General features: G+C 43.2%; 1 protein-coding gene and 2 non-coding genes across 12 annotated transcripts in view; 2 read left to right on the top strand and 1 right to left on the bottom strand.

Moving 5' to 3' along the window:
- Positions 1-22204, top strand: part of LOC124074292 (MAP7 domain-containing protein 1-like) — a 34728-nt gene continuing 12524 nt past the window's right edge. For 3 of the 10 annotated variants that reach the window (XM_046417027.1, XM_046417029.1, XM_046417026.1), the window contains exons 1-5: positions 1-388; positions 16424-16624; positions 18465-18533; positions 18743-18763; positions 21040-21203. In XM_046417027.1, the coding sequence (XP_046272983.1) occupies positions 322-388; positions 16424-16624; positions 18465-18533; positions 18743-18763; positions 21040-21203 (522 nt within the window). In that variant the 5' untranslated portion in view covers positions 1-321. The remainder of the gene's footprint in view (positions 389-16423; positions 16625-18464; positions 18534-18742; positions 18764-21039; positions 21204-22204) is intronic. The other 7 variants (XM_046417034.1, XM_046417033.1, XM_046417031.1 and 4 more) reach the window with 4 other exon arrangements.
- trnav-cac lies at positions 8018-8090 on the top strand. The gene has a single exon. It is a non-coding gene; the product is annotated as a tRNA-Val (tRNA).
- trnae-uuc lies at positions 15413-15484 on the bottom strand. The gene has a single exon. It is a non-coding gene; the product is annotated as a tRNA-Glu (tRNA).

Raw genomic sequence — 22204 nt, 5'->3', positions numbered from 1 at the left:
TTCTGCGGCTCACTGGACTCCCTGAAGCTTTTTTTATTCCCGCACTGTAGATTTTCCCCTCAAGACCCGCTGGACTGGGCTGAGTCTCTAATTTCGACAAGACATTTCAACAAGTTTTCTTAGAATTCAACCTTATATGTTTATATAATATAACTAAACAACCCCAGTCCCCCCCAGTCGGATCCTGTTTTACTCTCACGTTATTTTTTGGTTGGATTTACCAAGGGCGTGTTTGGGCGATCTGTACCGGGAGTTTTATCTCCTGTACTTGTGGGACTCTGAGGAATGACAGCAACTGCAAAGGGACTGCCATCCGCCTGAATGGACACAATGGATTATAAAGACCTTGGACATAATTTCGAGGAGAAGCTGACGTTAGCAGACAAATGTGAGTATCTTAGTGTACACAAAAATCGATCACGAAAATGGTTACTGTAGAGCAGGAACGTGGTGGGAGTTATAAATTACGTTATCTCCTTTTTATTTTCCTTTTCATCCTGTCAATCAAGTGTGTCTGTTTTCCTGTGTACGTCAGCCTTGTTTCTGAAACGCGTCTTAGATTCAACAGCTGCAGCGATGCAACACATCAGGTTTCACATACTGAAACCTTTAAAAAAAAGGTGTTTGTCCGCCCTGACAGCCTGTTGTAATTCCTCCACACCATCTGCATCTCTAACAAGCAGGGGAACGAACCAGCAGAGATCCTGGAAAATGCTGCACTGAGCTGTGGTTTCCATTACCAAACACGTCAGTGGCGCACAGAGTGAAAAATGGCTTTTTATACAGTCGGACGAACTGCTGCAGCTGAAGACACACACAGAGAGATCTCTCTGCCCCAAACCAAGCACACAGCCGCAGGAAAGCTGCTCTTTTATCTGCCTCTGGTGATGGGTGTCAGTGTCTTGCTCAAGAGCACCTCAGCAGCGCAGACGCTGGCTGATCCAGAGGTTTGACATCTGGATCTAACGCTGCTCGGCTTCTTTCTAGCTGCTCTCGTAGCCCAGATTTAATTCTGTGAAATCCTTATAATTATGCACAAGTAAGCTGATATTAGGGAGTCACATTTCCTCTTGCACTCTGCGGTAATTATAATTTAGTGTTTTCTCCGCATGCTGAGTTTCTCCAGCATTGTGGAGCAGATATTTGTGAATTTCTGTAGACAATAAAGATCTGAGGATCTGGTTGTCAAAGTGATTTTTGCATGACACAATTATAAAGGCATAATAAAGCCATGCACATTAAGATATAAAAAACAGAAGACCAGCCTCCTCGATGCTGCCATCACCTCCGTCACACACCTCCTTTTGACCTGTGTGCTGGGTAGAAGGTGACATTCTGTTCATTGGCAGCCCCCCTCCCTCCGTTTCCACTTGATGTGGAGAGCATTGGATGGAGGGAGGAACGTCCGCTGCAGCTTTTTACCACCACGACGGCTGTCATGGTGCTCGCTTGATGCATGTGTGGGAGTCTATATGTGCAATCGCTGTTGCAAGATGAAGAATAGCAACCACAGCCTGACAGATAGCAGTCAGTGCTGTTGTCAGTATTTTGGGCAGAGTAACTGTAATTTATCTTAACATAAACACATCACATAAAGTAAACATCTTGATAGGAACCCCTCAGGTTTGTTTGTTTTCTGTTAAATTTAGGTTTTTCTGAGGCGTAGGCTAGAAATGCAGCTTCATCATGGGAGATTTGTGTTATATAGGTGTGTTCTTTGCTTTTAAAGACGTGTCTCTTGAAATACACAACAATGTCGTGTTGTTCTGGAGCGGATTCACCCACCCACTGATAAGTGATTGATTTAAGATGGGAGAAACAAAGACTGTTTTGGTCACAGGCCCTCTACAGAGAGCCCCAGCATGCAACAGGGTTGATCAACATGTGACGTTATCAGGAATGCTAGACGCCGAAAAAGGCAGGGGTGTTCGATAAACAGAAACATTCTTTCTCTCTGACTCTCTGACTCCTTTCTGAGAGGTGCGAGTCTCATTCTTGTCTAAAAGAAACAAAAACAAGAAAACTTTAGCCCAAGTGCACGTAGACCATCCGGATCCAAATGCTGTCATCCCTCACAGAAAGCAGTCAGCCAGCGACGTTACACCACTTAATCTGGGTGTTTTTCCTGAATGTTGAGTCGATGCTCCACAGCAGAAAAGACTGGAGTTTGTTTTTGAGGAAACATAGCCAGCAGCTTCCTTTCTAACTTTCTCTGCGGGGGCTGGCGTCAGACCAAGCCTCTCCAAGACATGACACGTTCTAAAATGTGTGTTTGCCTTCCACAATAGGAGTGGCACCCTCACTGAAACAATTCACCTTTTGTGTGATCCAGACAGAAACCTCTCTGCGCTTGTTTCCAAAGGAGTCGAATTTGCATAAATCACCGCTCCATCCCAGCAGAAAACTTTCCTGATACCTGTAGTGTCCATTGTGCCAACTTTTCCTGTTGGCTTGCAGTCAGAGTCTCGTTGTGGAGATAAATGCTCCTCTGTGGAAGTAATCGTGAGACGTGGACTCCCTTTGGCCCAGCTAGCTTCCCCAGTCATGCTGACGTTATGTTCTTGGCACACGTTTGGCATCACAGCCAGGCTGGAAATGCAGATTAAGGCCTAGAGAACTTTTGATTTACCGCTACCATAAGTCATCCTCCGCCATTAAACCCAGAACAGAAGTAACCTTGGCTTGTGGTTTCCAGACAGTAAATAAAGCTGAATTACATACCTTGTAAATATCCTGGGTTAAGAACATTAGCGCCACGCAGACAGGCTTAAGCAAAAATGTTTTCTTTTGTTAAGAAAAGCTAAAGGAAAATGAAAGGTGTAGATATCCTCTGATTTCACCCATTTTAGATAATGACAGATGGAGCGTTGCTACAGCTAGCTCTCAGGCTACAGCCACCTCATCTCGGCCATCAAAACCCTGTAATGTTTGCTGTGGAGGCAGGGAATATCAGTGAAGAAAGTCTTCAGAAGAAAGTGTTCTGAGTCAGAAAGATAAGATAATAGAACATTTGTTAGGGGATAATTAATGCGGGAATCAATGAAGAACTGGAGCGATAAGCAGAGTCGATAATGGCATTGGTGCCAACAAAAGCTTATCGTATCGCATTCTCAATGAAGGGCAAGTTTAGTACAGCAAGTGAATCCGAATGACTAAAGATTTTGAGGAGCAAAAATATAAAGAATGTATTAAACAGTCTGCTGTAACAGAAGCTGCCAGTGTTAGCGTGTCCAGCTAAACAGCTTACTAACCGGACCAGAAGTAGACTGTATAAAACCTTAGCTAGCTAGCTAACTACAGTGCATCTTATATAATCTGTCAGCAAGTCCTATTTTCGTTTCGATTTTCAAAAATGTTCTTCTGTATAAAATCAGGGACTTCTTGTTTCAAAAATTGTTAAATAATTTTTTGTGGTAAATGCCACTAATGACAGACGCACCAGTGCTAACTAAAGCGGGCTTTGAATACAGTCAATTTGGAATTGTTTGTTTGTTGTGAATTGTTACTTGCCGATTAATTGTCTCTTGAACGACTAATCGCTGAATCGCGTTGGATTATTTAATCCTAATTTTTGTGTTAGTTTTTAATACTGTTTGTGTTAGCATCTGAGGGCAAAACTGAAAGGCCAAAAGACAAAGCTCCTGCAGTCAGACGGGGTTCAGGTTCTCACAGCTCTGCCAACTGTGACTCGTTTGTGGCCTGGGGGCTTGAATGGTTGCACATGCGGGTGAGGACGGGGATCAGCTACAATGACTCTGAGAAACTGGCCGGGGAGTCGATGCCCAGGCAGGTTGTTGTGGTTTGAGTGGATCCTCGAAGAAGAAGAAGAAAGGAGGAGGAGGAGGAGGAGACAAAGCAGACCAGAGCTTTCAGGCCCCCACAGTCCACGTCAGCAATCTCTGTGACCAGATGCTATAAATCACAGCCATGACACTAACCGCTCACTTGCACAGGAAAAGAGAGGAAATGCTCCATTTTGCTGCCGAGTCAGAAGAAAGAGGATGAAGCTTCCTAAGAGCTTATGCTCACGTTAGTCATGTTTCCTTTCATATCCGGCATTCAAAAAAGCTGAAGTCATGAATGGAGGTGTGGTTATTAATAATCCCGTTTGAAGCATAATCCTGTTTAGGAACGGCGTGAGGCAGAGTGTGGTCATGAAAGGAGCTGTCATATCACATTTTATAGATTAGAGTCATTGTAGCAACACCTGCACATCTGTGACTGTTTTAGAGCTAATGTGGACGTGGGGTAACAAGAGAAATCAGAGGCAGATTATACTGCTGGTTCAACAATACACACACGCGTTTCACAGTTAATCCAAATGTGTGATATTTTTGCACTGTCTTTGAAAATGTTCACTTTTGTTTGAGTATTGTTTGGTAGCGCTCTTTGCAGCTTTTGATGCTAACCCGAGATCAACCCTAAGGGTTGCCCGCCCGCACTGGGCAGGTAAATCTAGCAACTTTAAGACTTTAGCGCATATTTTTGTTTTCTGAGGTTGATGATGGAAGTGTCTAAGGAGTGAGCCGTCTTGCTTTTTTCTCATCACATTGATGTCAAATCCTTCCAACTTCGTGTTTCCTCCCATTTCCTCTTCGTTTACTGAAGTCGCTCCAGGAAAGACGACACACATCACTTCCTGATTATTGTTTAGGCGAAGCTTCTGTGACTGATTCAGATCTAAATCACCGAACAGGGTATAGGTGTGGACTTGAGTCAATAATCTGATGACTTAAGGCTTTGACTTTAACTCCAATGACTCGATTGACCGAATCACCTTTACATCTCTAACAAATGTAAGAGATGTCCAATCACATTTCTAGGTGAAAATATATTACAAACTGTACATGAACATAACATACTATACATAACTTAATAATTCAATTAAATTTTAAATGAACTTAAATCTTAAAGTAATTTGCCTAATGCTTCCTACTTTGTTGTCCCTTTTTCACACATAAAAATACCACACTGATTTGACAGCATCATATTGGACAAAAGTTGTGATGGACATTTTTCTCTGCTTACTGGCACAGCCACATTTTTGATCAGCACAAGAGGAGCGCTTGAGGTTTTGCTGGGAAACGGTCACATGAACTGGGTGCCGCTCTGCACTTGAATGTATCTTAAGTATTCAAGCTGAGCATTCACTTTGATGTGAGTACCCACAGTACTGATCGTGTCCTCAGGGCCTGTCTAATGCACCCAGAGGCACACCCGTCTCTCTTTCTTTTTCTGCAGCTCACTCAGATTTTCCTTCCTACGGCGTTAGCTGCCTGTTAAAGTTTAATTGATCAACATTAATGCGGCTGATTTTACCCTTGATGTTAAACAGGAGCCTTTTTCTTGCGGTGTTTGCTGCAGGGGGAACCTCATTTTAAGGTCTCCTTCGAAGGAGATGATACATAAACCTGCTTTTTTGGTATTTTACAAGGAAACAGAGTATATATTGAACTAAAAAAATATCTGTCCAGTAACAGTAAAATTTATTTTATCGGCTATTGGCCAAAAATGGAATTATGGCCCATAAACAAAGCCAGCAATATGAAGTTAAATTGCTGTCACTGAATGACCAAATGCAGCTTCTTTGATTCAGCAGGTGGTGATATGCATGCAGTGTTAGCTATTTTAGCTTCACAAACGTTCAGCTGTTTGGTTCCTGTCCTGTCCTGTCCTGGCCCCCGTTACCCACGCTGCCTTGCAGTATGTACCTCATGTTTTTGTAGTCACTACAACCTCAGGGGAATCACTAACAGATGTGTCCTCATGTCCTCCTGCTCTCCTGCTTTGAAGTATATGTGAACACACACAAACACACAGACACACTTTGTGTTTCCATCACTTCTGGGGACATTACATAGACTTGCATTCATTTCCTGGAGACTCAACCAAAACCATTACTTTTTCCTAACCCTAAACCCAACCTCAGCGTAACCTTAAACCAAGTCTTCATCCATTTCATTATGGGTACTTCTGTTTTGTGGCCTTAAGTCCCCACAGTGTGAGCAGTAAACACACACACACACACACACACAGACGTCACTCACCACCACGTCTCAGTCACAGGACCCACAGGCTCTAATATTAGAGTGAAGATGATGGCTGATGCTCCCTGCTAACAGACTGCACGACTGTAGCCTCATTTAATGTGTGAGACAGGACAACAGAACCCATAATAATAAATAAACACACATGTATGATTAGAAATCTTTACTGAAAACACAATCTGATCATGGTTCGTGGTTCCCCAACACAATACAAAGAAAATCTTAGTTTGTGTAAGGCTGACATTGTCATGTGGTGTGTCAGATGTTTTCTCTCTGTTTTTCTCTCTTTTCAAACCTCTCTGAGTGTTTTTCTGCTCTCCAGATGCCTGTTTTCGAACGGCAGACGAGCAGTCTTACACCAGTCAAAATGCAGCTTCTGCTGCTGCTGCGCCAGTCAATTGATTACCTCTGCAGTCTCCTGCACTGACGCCACACTGCTTCTTCCGTTGCCCACGCAAGAGCAGTGGTGACCCTGTTAGAAGCTCGCTGTGCTTATGCTTGTGCTCTGAAACGATCCTCGGAAAGCTCTTCTCCGGACTGGAAGACGACGACCAGACTGCAGGCTACATTTTGGCTTCTGCTGGTCAGGTTGTTGTCCTGCCTAAAGGGCCCTGAGTTGATATTACATATCCTCTCGATTGCCAGATTTGATGCATCGTATGGTCAGAGCTGCAGTAAATCAAGTCGAGGCCGTCTGACATCAACAACAGTAACTTGTAACTTAACTGTCCTCCGGCGTGTTGGTGTTTTTTCTCCAAAATAAGTGAACATCTGATGTTTTTGAACCAAAACACTACAGGGTTGATGCCGTAGTGAAAAGAGGTGTTGAGTTCTCATCTTCATGTGATTTAAGAAATGAAGGAAAGTATTAATTCACTGCAGGTTTGATGTTTTGTGTTTGCCTAATGAAGGTCAAGCTGCCAATACTGGATTCAAAAAGCACATTAAAAATGAAAAACTGTTGCCCAAAACATCAAGACTTGTAACTTACTAAGTTTTCACAATATACAGAAAAAATAAGGATTATGCTATTAGTTTCCACTTTCATTTTAACGTTATTACTTCAAACATTTCTGATATTAATTCATAATGTTCCAATGAAAAATGTGTTTGGGTGGAAACAGTATATCATTATATATCAGTATATAATGATAATATAAAATAAAGGTTTTTTCAGTCTTCAGAATGATTCAAACTTTTATTCTATTTTTAATCCTCCACAAAATAATATGCTGCAGTTTAGTCGTGACTCAACAACAGCTGATGCAGCTGCCAGTCATCTGTTACGTTTTGTGTATGTTGTAACAACTTCATTCTCACAATTCAGACATTTTACACATCCTGCAAAAACAAAAATTCAGATGAACCAAATTAGCTTGATATATTGCCCCGCCTGCTCTAGCCTCAGTGTACGAGCTGTCAGGGGACCTACTTTTCCCCCCAGATTCCTCATGATGTTTAGTTTGTAAACTGCTCTTAATAGCTGAATATCCACTCCTCCCTAAGAAAATTAAGGAAAGAATTCAACTCTAATAGAGGTGGATGTGAAGTGATTTATTTTTCCCGACTGTCGCAGCATCGTTTCTTGACCTGCCGTGTCCAGTCTGAATCTGCAGCCCTGAAACCAGACCTCAGCTGAGATTAAACACCTCACAGTGCTGCCAGGTCAACATGAGCCAGTCTGACACAGTTATGCCCTACTTTATGAGGCCAAAGCAAGAGCTTCTGTGGTCTGTGCACACACCATATTCTTGATTATACGTTTACATTACAGAAAGACTATCAAGACTTAGTATTTACCAAATACTGACACCAAAGCTTTAGTTACAACCACATATTAGTTGAAACTGTTACGAGACTGCCCTCGTGTACTCAAGTTGTAAGTAGTTGGTTTATTAAAGGAAGATAAAAGACAAGATGTAATTCAGCCTATGATTTTCTGTGGAAACGTGAAACCCACATCTGTGTGCGTTTCTGTAGTGTAGTGGTTATCACATTTGCCTCACACGCGAAAGGTCCCTGGTTCGAAACCGGGCAGAAACACTTTTCAACAATTTCCTGCGGGATCAATAAAGTTCTTATTTTATCTTCCAGGCTCTGATGCGTTCAGGAGCGTCTGAAGGAGTCTGATAAGATAAGATAAGATGAACTTTACTGATCCCGCAGTGATCCTGCAGTCGTGGCAGCTCACAAGAACAGAAAAGTGTGCAAAAACAGTTACAAAAAAATATAGAGGTAATAAATTAACAGTTTACAAGTACAGTAAACACAGTACAATATACAGCTATATACAAGTCCTCCTAAGGGAGGATGATGGTCTGCCTTTGCGAGACAAATAAACAAGTTGCAGTGCGGCTCATTGTCTCTGTTTGCTTTTCATTTCTGTCTTTTGTTTCACTCGTCTCTGTTTTACGTAGCTGCTTATTTCTTTGACATTATCTCTACTTCTGTTTAGGCAAATCCTTTTGTAACTTCTGTTTTTGTCAGTGGTGCTATACAGAGTTGAGTTTTGTCTCAAAGTTTCCTGTTCTACTGCTGAAATGACGCCGGAGTTTTGTCGGCATGAAAAACCTTTCCGCTACTGGTCAATACTTCCAAAAATCCAAAGAAAGACCTTTTTCATTTCATAAAAGAAATTACTTTGTCCGTTTTGTACTGTGGTTCCATTGCTAATATAAAAATATTGATTGATACAGCTTTAAAAGAAACTGGTCAAAGATAAAGAAGATGACAAATTGAATGCCAGCTGTCATTATGTTTTTGATTACTTTTCGATACTCCGGTGCTAAATTTATCCCATTTTGCCGCAGTTTTTTCTCCTTGTGGTAACTCGTATTTATTTACATCATGCTCACCGTTGCCATGTTGTGGAGATGACCGAATGCTGAGCTCATGACTGTGGAAGTGAAACTCCCTGACTACAGCCTCAGTCACAACAAACCACGCCTGAGCTCCCCCCTCCCTCTCCGTCTCAGCAGAAAAGCTTTTCTCAGCATTTGAAAACCGTTTAAAAATGGTTCAGAAATCTTCCCTCTTTTCTTTTCTCACTGCATCACCTTTGACCTTATTTTTAGTTTCAATCCTGAGCCGGTGCATAGAGAGAGAGGAAAAAATGAATAATAGATGATCCATGTATGATTCATGCTTGGCTTCGTTTTATATCTTTGTGACTCGATAACCCACTTCTCTGTGGTTAAAAGCATCTGGAGGCCTCTCCTGTTTGCAGTGGAGTAACATCCTGTTGCCTGCCCTCCTCGTCGTTTTGTCTGAACCTGTTTTCAGCTTGCATATTCAGACTCTCTGTAGTAGTCTGTAAATACTCCTTAATAGCTTGTCCTGTTTTTGCCCTGTGCTCGAGCACAAAGGAAGGGTTGAGGTAACGAGAAAATGGTTGTAGCATGTCTAGCTAACTAGCCAGTACAACATCAAAATGATCCAAGAGTTACGGTAGAACGATTCAGACTGTCATGTCATTTATTTGTCAAATAATACTGATCATAATAACAGGGCTAACCAGCTCCACTCTGAAATACATGATGTCCCTCCTTTATTTTCAAGGATGATGCTTTTGGACTTTTTTTTTTTTAAAACTTCCAGCTTTAGCCTCCACTTTTTAGCATCATATCATATATGTGGCAAGTATATGCAAATATTTAAGACCCATTACAGGGCGTCCCTCACTTAAATCAAGTCGTCTGGAAACAAATCTGGCAACAGTTGATAAAATCTATGACGGCTGACTAAACTCTCATTTCTGTCTAGAAATGAGAAGCCTTTTGTTGTGTATTTCAGTGTGAAATTGAAGACACATGGTTAAAAATTATGAAGCCCATAATGGAAAATTTGACAGCTCAGGGTGTCGGGGCTTATCGAGACAACGCGGCATACCAGCTGACACGCAGTAGTTTTGACAGCAAGCGGTCTGTAATTGAAACCCAACTTTAAAATGAAGGTTTCTCTTCTTTCATGAAGCCACATTTCTTCTCCTCCTCCGCTGACGGTGATTAGTAGCTGTGCGTGTTGTTGTTGTTGTTGCTGCACAGCTGTTGGTCTGGTGACCTCTCATGGCGTGTTGGCGGAATCTGAGGGGTTCAAAGGTTCGTGCGGCGTTTGTTCGTGAGGCCTGAGGTTTTCCTGTGCCCTGAGAGGCGGTGGTGCGGCTGACATTTTTTGTGTCACGCATGCTTGAATTTGGGCCCATTGACTTCTATTCCATTGAGTTCTATTGCTGTTTGTCATGAGATGGAGCTTAGAAAGTGGATTTTCAGTTTAGTGCGATGGGCGAACAGATGCCATTTATTGTTCCTGTTGTTGAGGTGGAAATTGGTGTAGAATTGGTGTAGAACATTTCGCAGTCACTTACTGGTTAAAGCTCCTCAGACGTCCAAGCTGGAGGCGTGCGTTTTGGCTGTTGTTGCAGCAGTGTCCCAGGAATGTTCTTCCTCTGCTTTTCCCTGGGGCGTGGATACTTGTTGCCTCAGAGCATTTCCGTTTTTTTCTATCTATAGAGGAAGAGGTGGTGGAGGCTTCCTTCAAGGATACGTGTGCTCTTTGACAGTGTGTAAGCAGTCAAAAACACCCAGCAGAAGGGTGTGAATGTCTGTCTGTTTGTTATTGTAATATTGTAAATTCCTAGGGTCATTTAATCTCAGTTTGTGCTTTTTGTGGAAGTGGAGTCAGTATTTAATCTCTTTTTGGATGATTTTAATCATTTGATTCCTCAGCACACGCAGACCTTGCAGATGCGTACAAAAGACACACATACTTGCTGTATAAGCACATGCATGGAAAATGTGGATGCCAGGGATTCCTGAGGTTGGCCTGACCCAGATCCAGCATGTCCCACTCGTCACAAAGACACACACAAACACACAGACGCACACATGCACATATGTGTTCACATACTGGCTCAGTTATGCGCATAACTCCAAAACAATAGAGGCTGACCTGCTTCACACAGCATGGGCTTCTGGCTGATTAAAGAGATGCTGCACTTTTAACGTCTTTCCTATTTAGGCTACTGCACCAACAATCAAAAGAAACTTCTTAAGCAAAGCAGCAGATCTAAAATGTAAAATCTGCTATTATATTGCAGCGTGGACTGAAGTTTTTCCAGCGAAACTTTTGGTGTCAGAGTGGCTCGCCGTCACTCCGTCATTGCTCAAGTCTCGATCCTGCCTCAGTACAGATGCTGACAGCTGGCCGCACAGACGCAAAGAAACCTTTAGTGGGACATTTGAATAGAAGCGAGCCGTCATGAATATTCTGCCTTTTGTTAGGAAGTGGGCAGGAAAGAGGTGACAGGAAATGAGGGCAGAAAGAGTGGGAATGACATGCAAAAAATGTCCAGGAACCAGGAGCATCAGAGTCACAGTATATGATATGCGTCTTAATCATCAGACCACCGTGACACCAGCTAAAGGTCCTCTTCTTTACTTTTTGGATGAGCTGTTGCATCTAAAAACTGAGCTCATTTAGGCTCATCTGTGATTGGTTGGCCTACTGCCCTGCTTACCACTCTGACACCACCCGTGTTTCCATCGCCTTCCTTGTGAGGGCTACGCCTCACTTCTTATGAACTCACCACTTTTTTTGTACTTAAACACGAATCTGTAAGATTCCTCACGTTTCTGGGACCGTTTTACATGCACATACAATCCTCGGCTGTCACCTCTGCTCTCAGGTGCCTTTCAGAGGGGGTGTGTGACAGATTTGACCAGTTCATCACTTCGGCTGTGCATGAGATTTAATGTGGCTAAAATTTGGCTCCCAGTTTGGCAGATTACCAACTCTCATTTGGACATCCTTCACTCTGTTTCGTTCTATTATTGGTTGAAACAGTTTTTATGCCAGATGGATTTGGATTTTAGCAGCCAGTGTGGCTCACGCACAAACAAAGTTCTCCTCCCCTGCTCGTCCAGCAAATCTGGTGAACCACATGCTGCAGCGTGCAGTCACTGTGCTGTCCCAAGATGCCTCGACAGAAGCCAGCCCCTTTTATGGCCGCCATTCTCAGTATGGTGCTTAACGCTATTTATAAACCTGGAGTCTGTCACAGTGGCACAGAAACCTGAGAAGGCAGCGGAGGGTGGGGGGAATGAAGGGTGAACATCGTGCTGAATTTGTGTTTCTGTGTTAAACGGAGCCTGATCACGTGCTGTACGATGTCCTTGTTGGCTTGATGCTGAACATGTATTTCTGCAAGGCTGTTTGGACTGTTGTGGTCACAGGAACACCATTGAAAACACTGACTTTATTTGGCTGTGCTTCTGTACTTCAATTTGGGACACAATTGTGCTCTATCTTGTGTAAAACACAGTCCCTGAAGGCTTTGGCGGTGATAAACAGAAGGTATAATGTTGCCATGGATTCAGCTGTGTGCTTGTGTACCTTGTTTCATTGGCTTGCTTGGACTTCCTGTTTGCAGTGTAGCCTTCAATGTACATACAACTACCACTGGATTACCTTGATGCTGAAGAAAACTGATGATTCTCAGTTCTGCAGTTATGAGGAGCATCTTTTTTTCTGGAACTTAAAGGTTGATTTATAAACAATCCATCACAATCCATCATGCTCCCCTCCTTGAATTTCCCTCGGGATCAATAAAGTATCTATCTATCTATCTATCTTTTCACCTCATATCTTTCCCTTCACTCTCCGACAGCCTTCTGGGAGGGCCTGCCTCACAGTTTGAAAACCTCTGATCTATACTTATACCTGTAATTGCTATTATAATGATCACGTTTTGCAAAAATACAAGGATTTTAATTTTTAGACTCTGAAACCTTATCAGACACTTTGAAACAGTAAATTGGTGTTGTTCTGTTCATGTTCGCTATTGTCTTGAGAGTCATTTCTGGTCTCCTTTGTCCACCATTTAAAGTCAAACTATGCAGCAGTACTGAGTCAGAGGATCGGCTCAGTGATGTTAGTTCTAGTTCCTCCGCAGCGTCTGTCTAAAGCTGTTCAAAGTACCAGATCGACTAAGAAAGTTGCAGCAAAGGCCGTGAGCGTATTGAACTGATCAAGGCTGCGTTTTATCGCTCGTGAATTCATCTCTTCGTTCGTAAGAGGAGGACCTTCAGAAGTTTGCACTGTGGTCTTGTCTTCAACACACAGCCTTTCATCACTCCTCTCTTACAGTACTGTTTAGGCCCGGATGCAAACAGACACACAACAGCCACACCCGTGTCACGCTCATGGTAATAACTAGTTAGAGTCGACTCAGCACAAACCCTGAGTCATATGAGGGATCTCATCCTCTGCCGTGACCCTCCTTTGTTCTGTAGTCTTTACTGTACAGCTTTTCACAGTTCTACATGGTTTAAACACACGTTACGTTGGTAATAACAAACAGAAATGAAGATGCTGTCGGCCTACCAAAAACCTTACTTCCTAGAGTATCTTAAACTTAACTTTTACCTTAAAAAAGAGAGGGCAGAAAAACATTTAAACCACCTCATAAACATAAATAAAATTGAAACTAAAATATGATCAAGTAACAGGCAACATGTATGTTAACGTCTATGTGATTTGTCGGGTTTTATGCGTGTTTCTAACAGTGTTATGGTGTTATTTTTTAACACGTTGGACTTGTCTTTTAGCTTCTTTCCTTCTTCTTCCCTAAGAATATTTTAAATTCAAGGAATTCAAGTGATCCTAACGGCTCCTAATTTGGACTCCTGGTGCCTCTTACAGCCATGTAAGTCTGGTGAACTGATCAAATTCAAAAAAGTCAGCCACACTTAGTGAACACGTAATCTCCTCAAGTAAGGAGGAGCACTGCAATCCTCTTTTTGCCAAATCCTAATCCTTTTTTCAGTATCAGGTAGGAGCGCTGGCGTCCTGTTTCAACATAATCCTGCATCTTTTTTCTGCCAGTTGCTTTCTAACCTAAACACTCTCGAGGCTCCAGCTGACATCCTATTATTCCTCCATTAGTATTCTGTAGGTCAACCTGTGCATCAGGCTCCATGTTGAAGTACAGTGCGAGTAGCTGGAGAGGAGCCCAGTGTTAATCTGTGATTTATGTGGTTCGGTGAGCGTTTGGACCTGAGTGGAGAGCTGGCCTCGATCCTGCAGCGTCTCACCTTCCTGCCTCACTATCTCTGAGCACCCGTCTCATTATTTCTCCAGCTCTGGGCCTTAGCTTGCTGTCTTTATCGCTCCTCCTTTTTTTTGTCTGTTCAAATCCTACTCTCCACTTTTTTTCCTCTCTGTCATTATAAAAACAGCCCGCCGCACCATTTTTCCTCCCTCTCATTGTCTTCTAGCTCTCCCTTCTGTATAAATCTCTCTTCTCACCCTCCACATGTCCTTGTAGAAGTGCACAAATTGTCCCTTCTTCTCCTTCCTGCTCCAGCCCCCCTACCACCCCCCTCCATCTCCTCTATGCGTCATTGCAGCTCAGCTCAGTTTGTCACCGACTTCTCCAGTTTGACAACCAGAGAGGGATAAAGGGAGGGAGAGACCCGGACAGGCAGCAGCTGAGAAGCTAAAGTCTGACTGTGACGGTATCAGCAGGGTGACCAAGTGTGAATACAAAGTCAAGGCAGGGATTAAAACAGGATGTTTTCGTGGCTCTTTTTTCTGCCTCTGCAAGGGTGAGAGGTCAGGAAGTCTGGCCTCATGAGCGGATCTGTGTGGAGCGATTAGCTGTGCTCACTGTAGTTTTCATACAGACGTCTAGAGGCTTCGGGCCACATGAAACGTCTGATAGAAAATGTGGTTGCAAGCACTGATTATTTGTATTATTGATCGATCTATAGATTCAAGGGCTGCTCTACCATCTTTACACATCAAAGTCTGCAACCAAGTCAAATCGGAGGTTCCACAAGGGTACAAGATTCCCAGATGTTTATATGCTGTGTGCAACCCGGAAGTGACATAAACACAGAATAATGACGATCAGATTGTATTATGTGACGTGTAGCATACAGTGTCTGTAGAGCCTGACCCACAGTAAGGACTGAGACCAGCTTTACACCCGCCGTCATCATCACACAGTGTGTAGAAGAATTACTTTATTGACAGTATATATATTTTTACATAAACACACTGAATTTGTCTTCTGCATTTGACCCATCCTTAGTTGAACACACACATGCAACACCCGGCAAACTACATGCAGTGAAACACACACAGGAGCAGTGGGCAGCATCAAGCGCCCAGGGAGCATATTGGGGGTTGAGTGCATTGCTCAAGGGCACATCAGCCAGCTAATGGAGGGGGGAGGGGGGGGCATTTGTCACATTAATCCCTCCACCACACCCAAATTTTTCCTGCCCTTCCAGTGGGGGAATCAAACTGGTGACCCTCTGATCACAAGCTGCTTCTCCAACCTCTAGGCTGCCCCCAAAACGTTATTCCCATACCGGGAGTCAAACCCGGGCCGCCTGGGTGAAAACCAGGAACCCTAACCGCTAGACCATATGGGAAGGACGGTGTGTATGTGAATATCTTATCCAAAAGAGGAAAATGCATGTAGATGGGAGGTGTAAGTGCATACTGAATACTGAGCAAAGCTGAGCAGCTGACCACATCTGGATCTCAGCCGGGTGTAGATGACCTGCACGCGGCGCGGTCACATTCTTCAGAAAACAATCTGACAAAGAAACTGCCTGCTGACTCTGATTTAACAATGAATGATTCCCATGACCATCAGCCCTGCTGACTAATTTGCACGAGGGTCCCCTCAGTGAAATCGAGGGATTTTATAGATCAGTTTGGGCGGCTCTATGGGGGCAATTAAGCAAATTATCATTAATCATCCCCATGATAATAACTATGTAAGCTTTCTTCTTTTTCTAAGGAAGGCAAGCAGACTTACACAACATTCCCTCTTCCTCTTTCCCTAAAGGAAAAGACAATGTGCGTCTTAGCTTCTGCATCCAACATTCACTGTGAAAATGTGTTGATGCAGCTACATTCTTTAAAAGAAAAGTGAGTTGGTTTTTTTTCCCACGCTTGCGTCTTCTCACCTGCTGCTGGAGTGTTTAACGCTGTTGACAAGAGGCTTCCTCTCTGCAGGATTAAAACCTTCTGTGTGGGAGGGGGCAAGTGTGGCGTCTCACCTGATGTGAGTGTGTGAAAGAGATGTTAGTGATTTCCAATGAGGTGAGAGTGTTACCTTAATGAAGTCGCAAAGGATTTGCAGTTGATGGACGGAGAAAATAAAGTCACAGTCAGCATTTAATGGAAGCGTCATCGTGACGACTGCACACTAAGACTAACAGCATCGGTGACAGCTTAAAGAAAACCATACGCATCAACTATCAGGATGATTTAATGTTATGATGTATCAGATAATTAGACTAAACTTCTATCAGGTGTAAATTCTGTTTTTCCCTGTCATATCTCGTTTGTTTGTCTTCCAGCTCTGCCCCTGCAGACCGAGTCTCAGTCCATCCAGAATGGGGACAAGGACCCTCTGACTTCAGACGACTCGGCCATCACAGACCTCTCTCCTAAAACAGACTCCAGCCCCAGAACAGAGACCCCCACCAAGACAGATGCCTCCTCCAAGACGGATGTCAGGCCATCCACCCCAGGCAACAGCAGCCCTCAGCCCAAGAAAGGTGGAGTTATGGACGGTTTTTGTTGTTCAGTGTCTCTGCTGGTTTAGGGATGAATCACATTTGCCCAAATTTAAACCATCAAAGAACATTTTAGTCCTGTAACCTTGACTTTAGTGTGCTGTTATCAAGCTTTACTCTCCTGGTAAAACTTCCCACAAGGTTTTGGTACCTTGGACTGTTCATATTGATCCGACACAATGCAACGTTACAGTTGTCACAGTCTGGTGTTATAGTGGATAATAAACAACAGACGCCAATTGTTTAATCTGTTAAACTGTTAGAGAAAAATTCTGCTGTTTGCCCCATTGTTTTGGTCACATCTTGTCATACCTTTATTTTCACAGAATTAGCTGTTTCATAGCTGAGTATGTAAAACGTAGAGTCAGCATTTTCTCCACACGACTGCGTCAGCCTGTGGGCCCCACTTTCTGATCAAAACCTGCTTCATGCTAATCATTCAGGTGCTCCGGTCCCTGAGCAAAAACACTTAAAAAGATGTTAGAACATACTTTTTGTCCCAATGGAAGTTTTGGTGTATATTGAGTCACCTCCCCATCAGACAGATGGTTGTGGCTGAAAGCCAAATCGTCATTTGCTATGGGGTGACAGGACGTATAGTGTGGAGGAAGACTGATGGTGAGGGGAGGTTGAGGGGCGAGGGACTGGTGCATTAAGCGAGGTCTCAGTGGGGACGATGAGATTTATTTTCACTTCATAGTGTCTGCATATCAGCCAGAACAGAAGTGTACAGCCATGTAGGAAACACTCTGAACGATGGGGAGGGGAATTCAGGTTGCCATGGTGATGGGGCTTGAAGTGCTGCAGGGCCCTCCGTGATTGGGTGAGACTGTGTGGCATGCATATTACATTGCACGGAGAAGACAGGCTCAGTGAGCCCCCCAGGGGTCCTGGTTTTCTTCAGTCGTGGCTTTTCACAGCCAGTTTTAAGTCAGAAAGAGTCACACAAATCCTTGTGTTGCTCCGCTGGATCTTTCGAAGTACGTCAGGATTTGTGCACATTACCAGTGCGAATGAGAACGGCCGAAAAGCATTGTACATGACCGTTACAGCTGAGCTACACAGGAGTTTAACCACGTCAGCGTATGGCGAGATGGAGCTGCTTTGACCTTGAAACAAAACCTGCAGATTTGAATTTAACTTCCTCTAGGGTTTTTTTCTTCAAGTTTTTACATATCAACAAGTGCAGTGGAGGTCAAGAAAATCTCATCTGTGGGACTTTTTGCTGGTACAAAGTTCCACTCATGGAAGTAACAGCAACATTTTTTCACCTATGCACGTTCTTGTCAAATATTTAAGTACTTCTTTGATGCTGTGATGACCACACGACTGTCTCTTCTATTGGGGGTCTAAGACTCGGTGGTGGCTAAGCTACATAGCCCTCACTGTGTTACAAGCAGCACAATTAAAACTTGATCTAATCAATGTTTTTCATCAGCAATGGGAAAGAAATGACAGGTGTAATGTGCCTGGAGTCTCTGGTAGTGATGAACCCAAAGGGAGTCATCACTGAAAGCAGCTTCTTCTGCGCCCCCGAGCTAGCTGATGTGGAGCATTTAGCAGCTAAAGCACCAATTATTTCACTCAGCATCTGATTGAGACCAAAGCCAACCTATAAGGAGAGTAAACACTGAGCAAACATTCATCAGGTGACAAGCTGAACGATAATATTGCTGTGCAAATAAGCACCAACGAGTTTGACAACTTAAAAGCTGAGGTCAGCGTTTAAAGCTTGTCGTGCTGCCAAAGGGGGCAGAAAAAAAATCAGCTGTGAAAGATGAAGGAATCCAATGAAAGTTTTGTATTTTCTTTTTCTCCACAGATTCGATGAGCTCAGAGCAACGACAGAAACTTGCCAAGGAGCGGAGGGAGGAAAGAGCCAGATACATCGGTAAGAAACGATAAAGCATCACTGACATCATGTGTTTGGGTTTTCCTAAAAACAAAAGTCTGCTGGTGAAGCATGAATCTGATGCATGCACGTCTTCTATTCTATCCTATTCTTTATGTAATATTAACTTTCGTCTTTCCTGCGTCACTCTGCTCTGACAACTGACGGTTGTTGATGTCTCTTGTTGTTTCTACTTGCATGGCTTTCAGAACAGCAAACTCAGCTGCAAGGTAAGGGGCTTCACTAAAACCCCCGGCGTTCGCTGTCGTCTTACCGTTTGGGAATAATCAAACTTGCGATGGGAGTCTCATTTCCTTCCATTTCCCCTCTGCTGCTCAGCCTGAACAGTCGTGCCCTTTCTTCTTCCCTCCATGAATCGATCGTTTTGTTTATTTGGCTTTTTGTCGTCATTCGGTGAACCCTGTGAACCCTCAGCAGTTTCACTTTTTGGCTGAAATGTTTCCCCTCATGTTTAAGGTTTAAATGTAATTTTACTTTATGTTCTTCTTCATTCCCACCCAGCGTGCATGCTCCACACCTATAATCATGGTTTGACTTTGTGGCTGCAGAATGAAAGTTTTTCCTCTTAAGAAAATGCGGTGATGGCCCAAAGACATGAAAGTCTGTATCTCGCTCTCAAACACAGGGCTTCTCCCTGTGGATGAAAGCTGAGGCGGGAGCAGCCAATCAGAGCAGAGTTCGGTGGGCGTCTCCCTGCAGAGACGGGCGTGAAAAATGAGCAGTCATTAGCATGAACTGAGATCATGCCTCTCAGACAGATTAGATTTAATTAACCATTTTCATTAGCATCAGCATTGTGGTCATACAGCAGCTGCAGTGCATTTAAAGGGCAGTTCTGGGTTTGTTCCACTGCTCTGAGATAAGTTTAGTTTCTGTCTGTAATTACTTTCTTTCTTTTTTTTTCATATGGACCATGCAGTTTGTTGAAAGCAGTGTGCACAAAATGGCACACAGGTCACAAAACATGCTGTTTACTGTATGTTTGTCCTTTAAACAACACATTTAAATGTATTGTGAGAAACTATTCTGTAAGAGCAGCCGTGCACCAGTAATGGCAAATCTCTGCAAAAATAAGGATGTGAAAAGCCAGCTGACAAGCATTAAACCAACATATTTTTCAATCCTGCTGCACAGAATGGCGACATAATTAATTGGATTTTTTCAGGAATTGGATTTATGGAGGAACAGAGGAGGCCTTCTTATTGTCGACGAGGCTCAGATTTGTCAGCCTCGTTGGCTCATTAGAGAAGATGATCTGCAGAATACCGAACTAAACACACATCGCGTCGCTGCCTCACAGCACTGCAGAGCTTAATCCACCAAAAAGTGTCTCTAATGCCATCTAACTCGCAGCAACATGAAGCGATGTTGAAACATGTCATGCCATTACTTTGGTTTGGATCCAGCATGTAACCCAAACATCTTCATCCATGCTGACCTTTTCATTGTTTGAACTCCCGGCTGTGTTTAAAAAAAAAAGTAAACAGAGTTATATGCAAATGTAAATCTCAACTGTGAAGGGGCCAGAGCGACGCAGCTGCCGTCCGGCATAAAGATGGTTTAATTGAAGAAGGTTCGTTGCTGCTTAATTGTTCCTCCAAGAAATGAGCCACAGCAGCGTGTGTGCAAAGAAAAGCTGTCATCTGCTGGAGGCTGCTATAAAACACAGCGGGAAACTTCTGCTTATTTACTGTTATCGGGATTATGGTGTAAGGAACACACTGTCTTCCATCTGCTTCACCCACTCTGTTTGGGTGTCGGTGGTGGAGGCTTTTCAAGAGTTGTAAGTGATTAGATGCTGTTGGATGAGAATTTTGGAATTAGCTACTAAAGAACAAGTGTCTTTAAATTAAAGGTGAATTACTGTATGATGCATGGATTGGCTTTTATGCATATTTTTTTCATGGCTTTTATTATCTTTAGTTAGTTTTAGGCATGCTAACATTTTAACAACCACTGGATGGATTGTCATGAAATTTGATACAAGTATTTATGGTCCCCACAGGATGAGTTTTATGATTTTATTGCCTGACTCTTCTCTAGCATCAAAGCTTTCGTATATTGATTGGCACAAACTATCATATAAACCGGTTCCCAGTGGATGGATCCTGTTGATTTTGGCTTCCTCCTAAAAAATGCAACTGCGAGTTTCACCTTTGTGATTTTTTGTGCAATCTTTTCACTATTGGAAATTTGGTGCACAGTCTCACTTGCAGGCTGCTTGTCTTTTTCTAAACATTTTTCTGATGATATTTTCACCAAGGTAGGGAAAGACTTGGCTTTCCAAACAAATTAAAACCAAATTAGCTCAGTCTGCTCTTTATTCATACATTTAACATTTGCTAACAGAGGAAGGGAAAACTGTAAGAAAATATTTCAGCTGGATAAGTGATCCTCAGCGGCTTCTTGTTTTCCAACATTACTCTTATTTTTATTACTCTCTTGCTTCTCTGTCTGAATTTTGACTACTCTCTCTGGGTGGCAGCGGCAAAGAAAGCCCAGTGGCTGGAGAAGGAGGAGAAGGCCCGACGTCTGAGGGAGAGCCAGCTGGAGGACCGCAGGAAGAAGCTGGAGGAGCAGAGGCTGAAGGCTGAGAAACGTCGAGCTCTGTTGGAGGAGAAACAGAGGCAGAAACTAGAAAAGAACAAGGTAGCCCGTTTATGAAAATTTAAAGTTTGTTTCTAAAGATTAAGATTAAAGTGACATATTTTGTCATTGGAGGGAACTCACTCCAACGAAATTTGTTCTCTGCATTTAACCCACCCAAGTGACATGCACACACACACAGCAAACCCGGGGCAGTGGGCGACCGCGTGCAGCGCCCAGGGAGCAGTGGGGGTTAGGTACCTTGCTCAAGGGTACCTCAGCCATGGACACCGGGACGGGGAATCGAACCAGCGATCCACCGGTTACGGGTCCGACACCCTAACCGCTGATCCACAACTGCCCCTTCTAATTATTAACACTGTACTATTTTGGTTTTAATTGATAGCATCTTAACTTTTAACTGTGGGCAAATATTCAATAACACGTACAGATTTCTTCAGAACTGTGTCCTGCTCTTCAGAGTGCTTAGTGATAATCGAAGTGGAAAAATCAACACTTTGCCAGTGTTGATACAAGCCTAATACTTTGTGCAGTTTTTGACCGCTGGAAAATCGCCTGCGTAACAGGGATTTGGTCCCATCTTGAATATCAGTTGTGATGCCAAGTATTGGCATACAGCCAATTTTCCGGTGGTCAAAAGTACAGATTTTTCATTGGCTGTAATTTGAATGAACAGTTATTGATCACAGCAGAGGTTCCCAACATTTTTGGCAGCCTCTTCTGGTGAGTCTTTGTTCAGAGCTACACATGCCGATCAGTTGTGAGCTCTTCTGCTTAACTGCTGTTATTAACTGTAGACTGTTAAGTTTGAGTTTTTGCTGGAGGATTTATTTGCTTTCTTGTTGAATGTAAAATGAGACCATAGCCAGCAGGCTATCAGCCTAGCTTAGCATAACGACTGGAAGCAGGTGGAAACAGCTAGCCTGGCTCTGTGCAAGTTAAAAACCTACCAACACACCTCGGGATCATTGCTTAACACAACGTTTCTTGTTAAATTGTAGATTTGCTTTGTTGCAGAGAGTTAGATGAGTATTTGCTTGATC

This window comes from Scatophagus argus, chromosome 17 (assembly GCF_020382885.2).
Source record: "Scatophagus argus isolate fScaArg1 chromosome 17, fScaArg1.pri, whole genome shotgun sequence".
Taxonomy (NCBI): Eukaryota; Metazoa; Chordata; class Actinopteri; family Scatophagidae; genus Scatophagus; species Scatophagus argus.
This window is presented reverse-complemented; position numbering and strand designations above follow the sequence as displayed.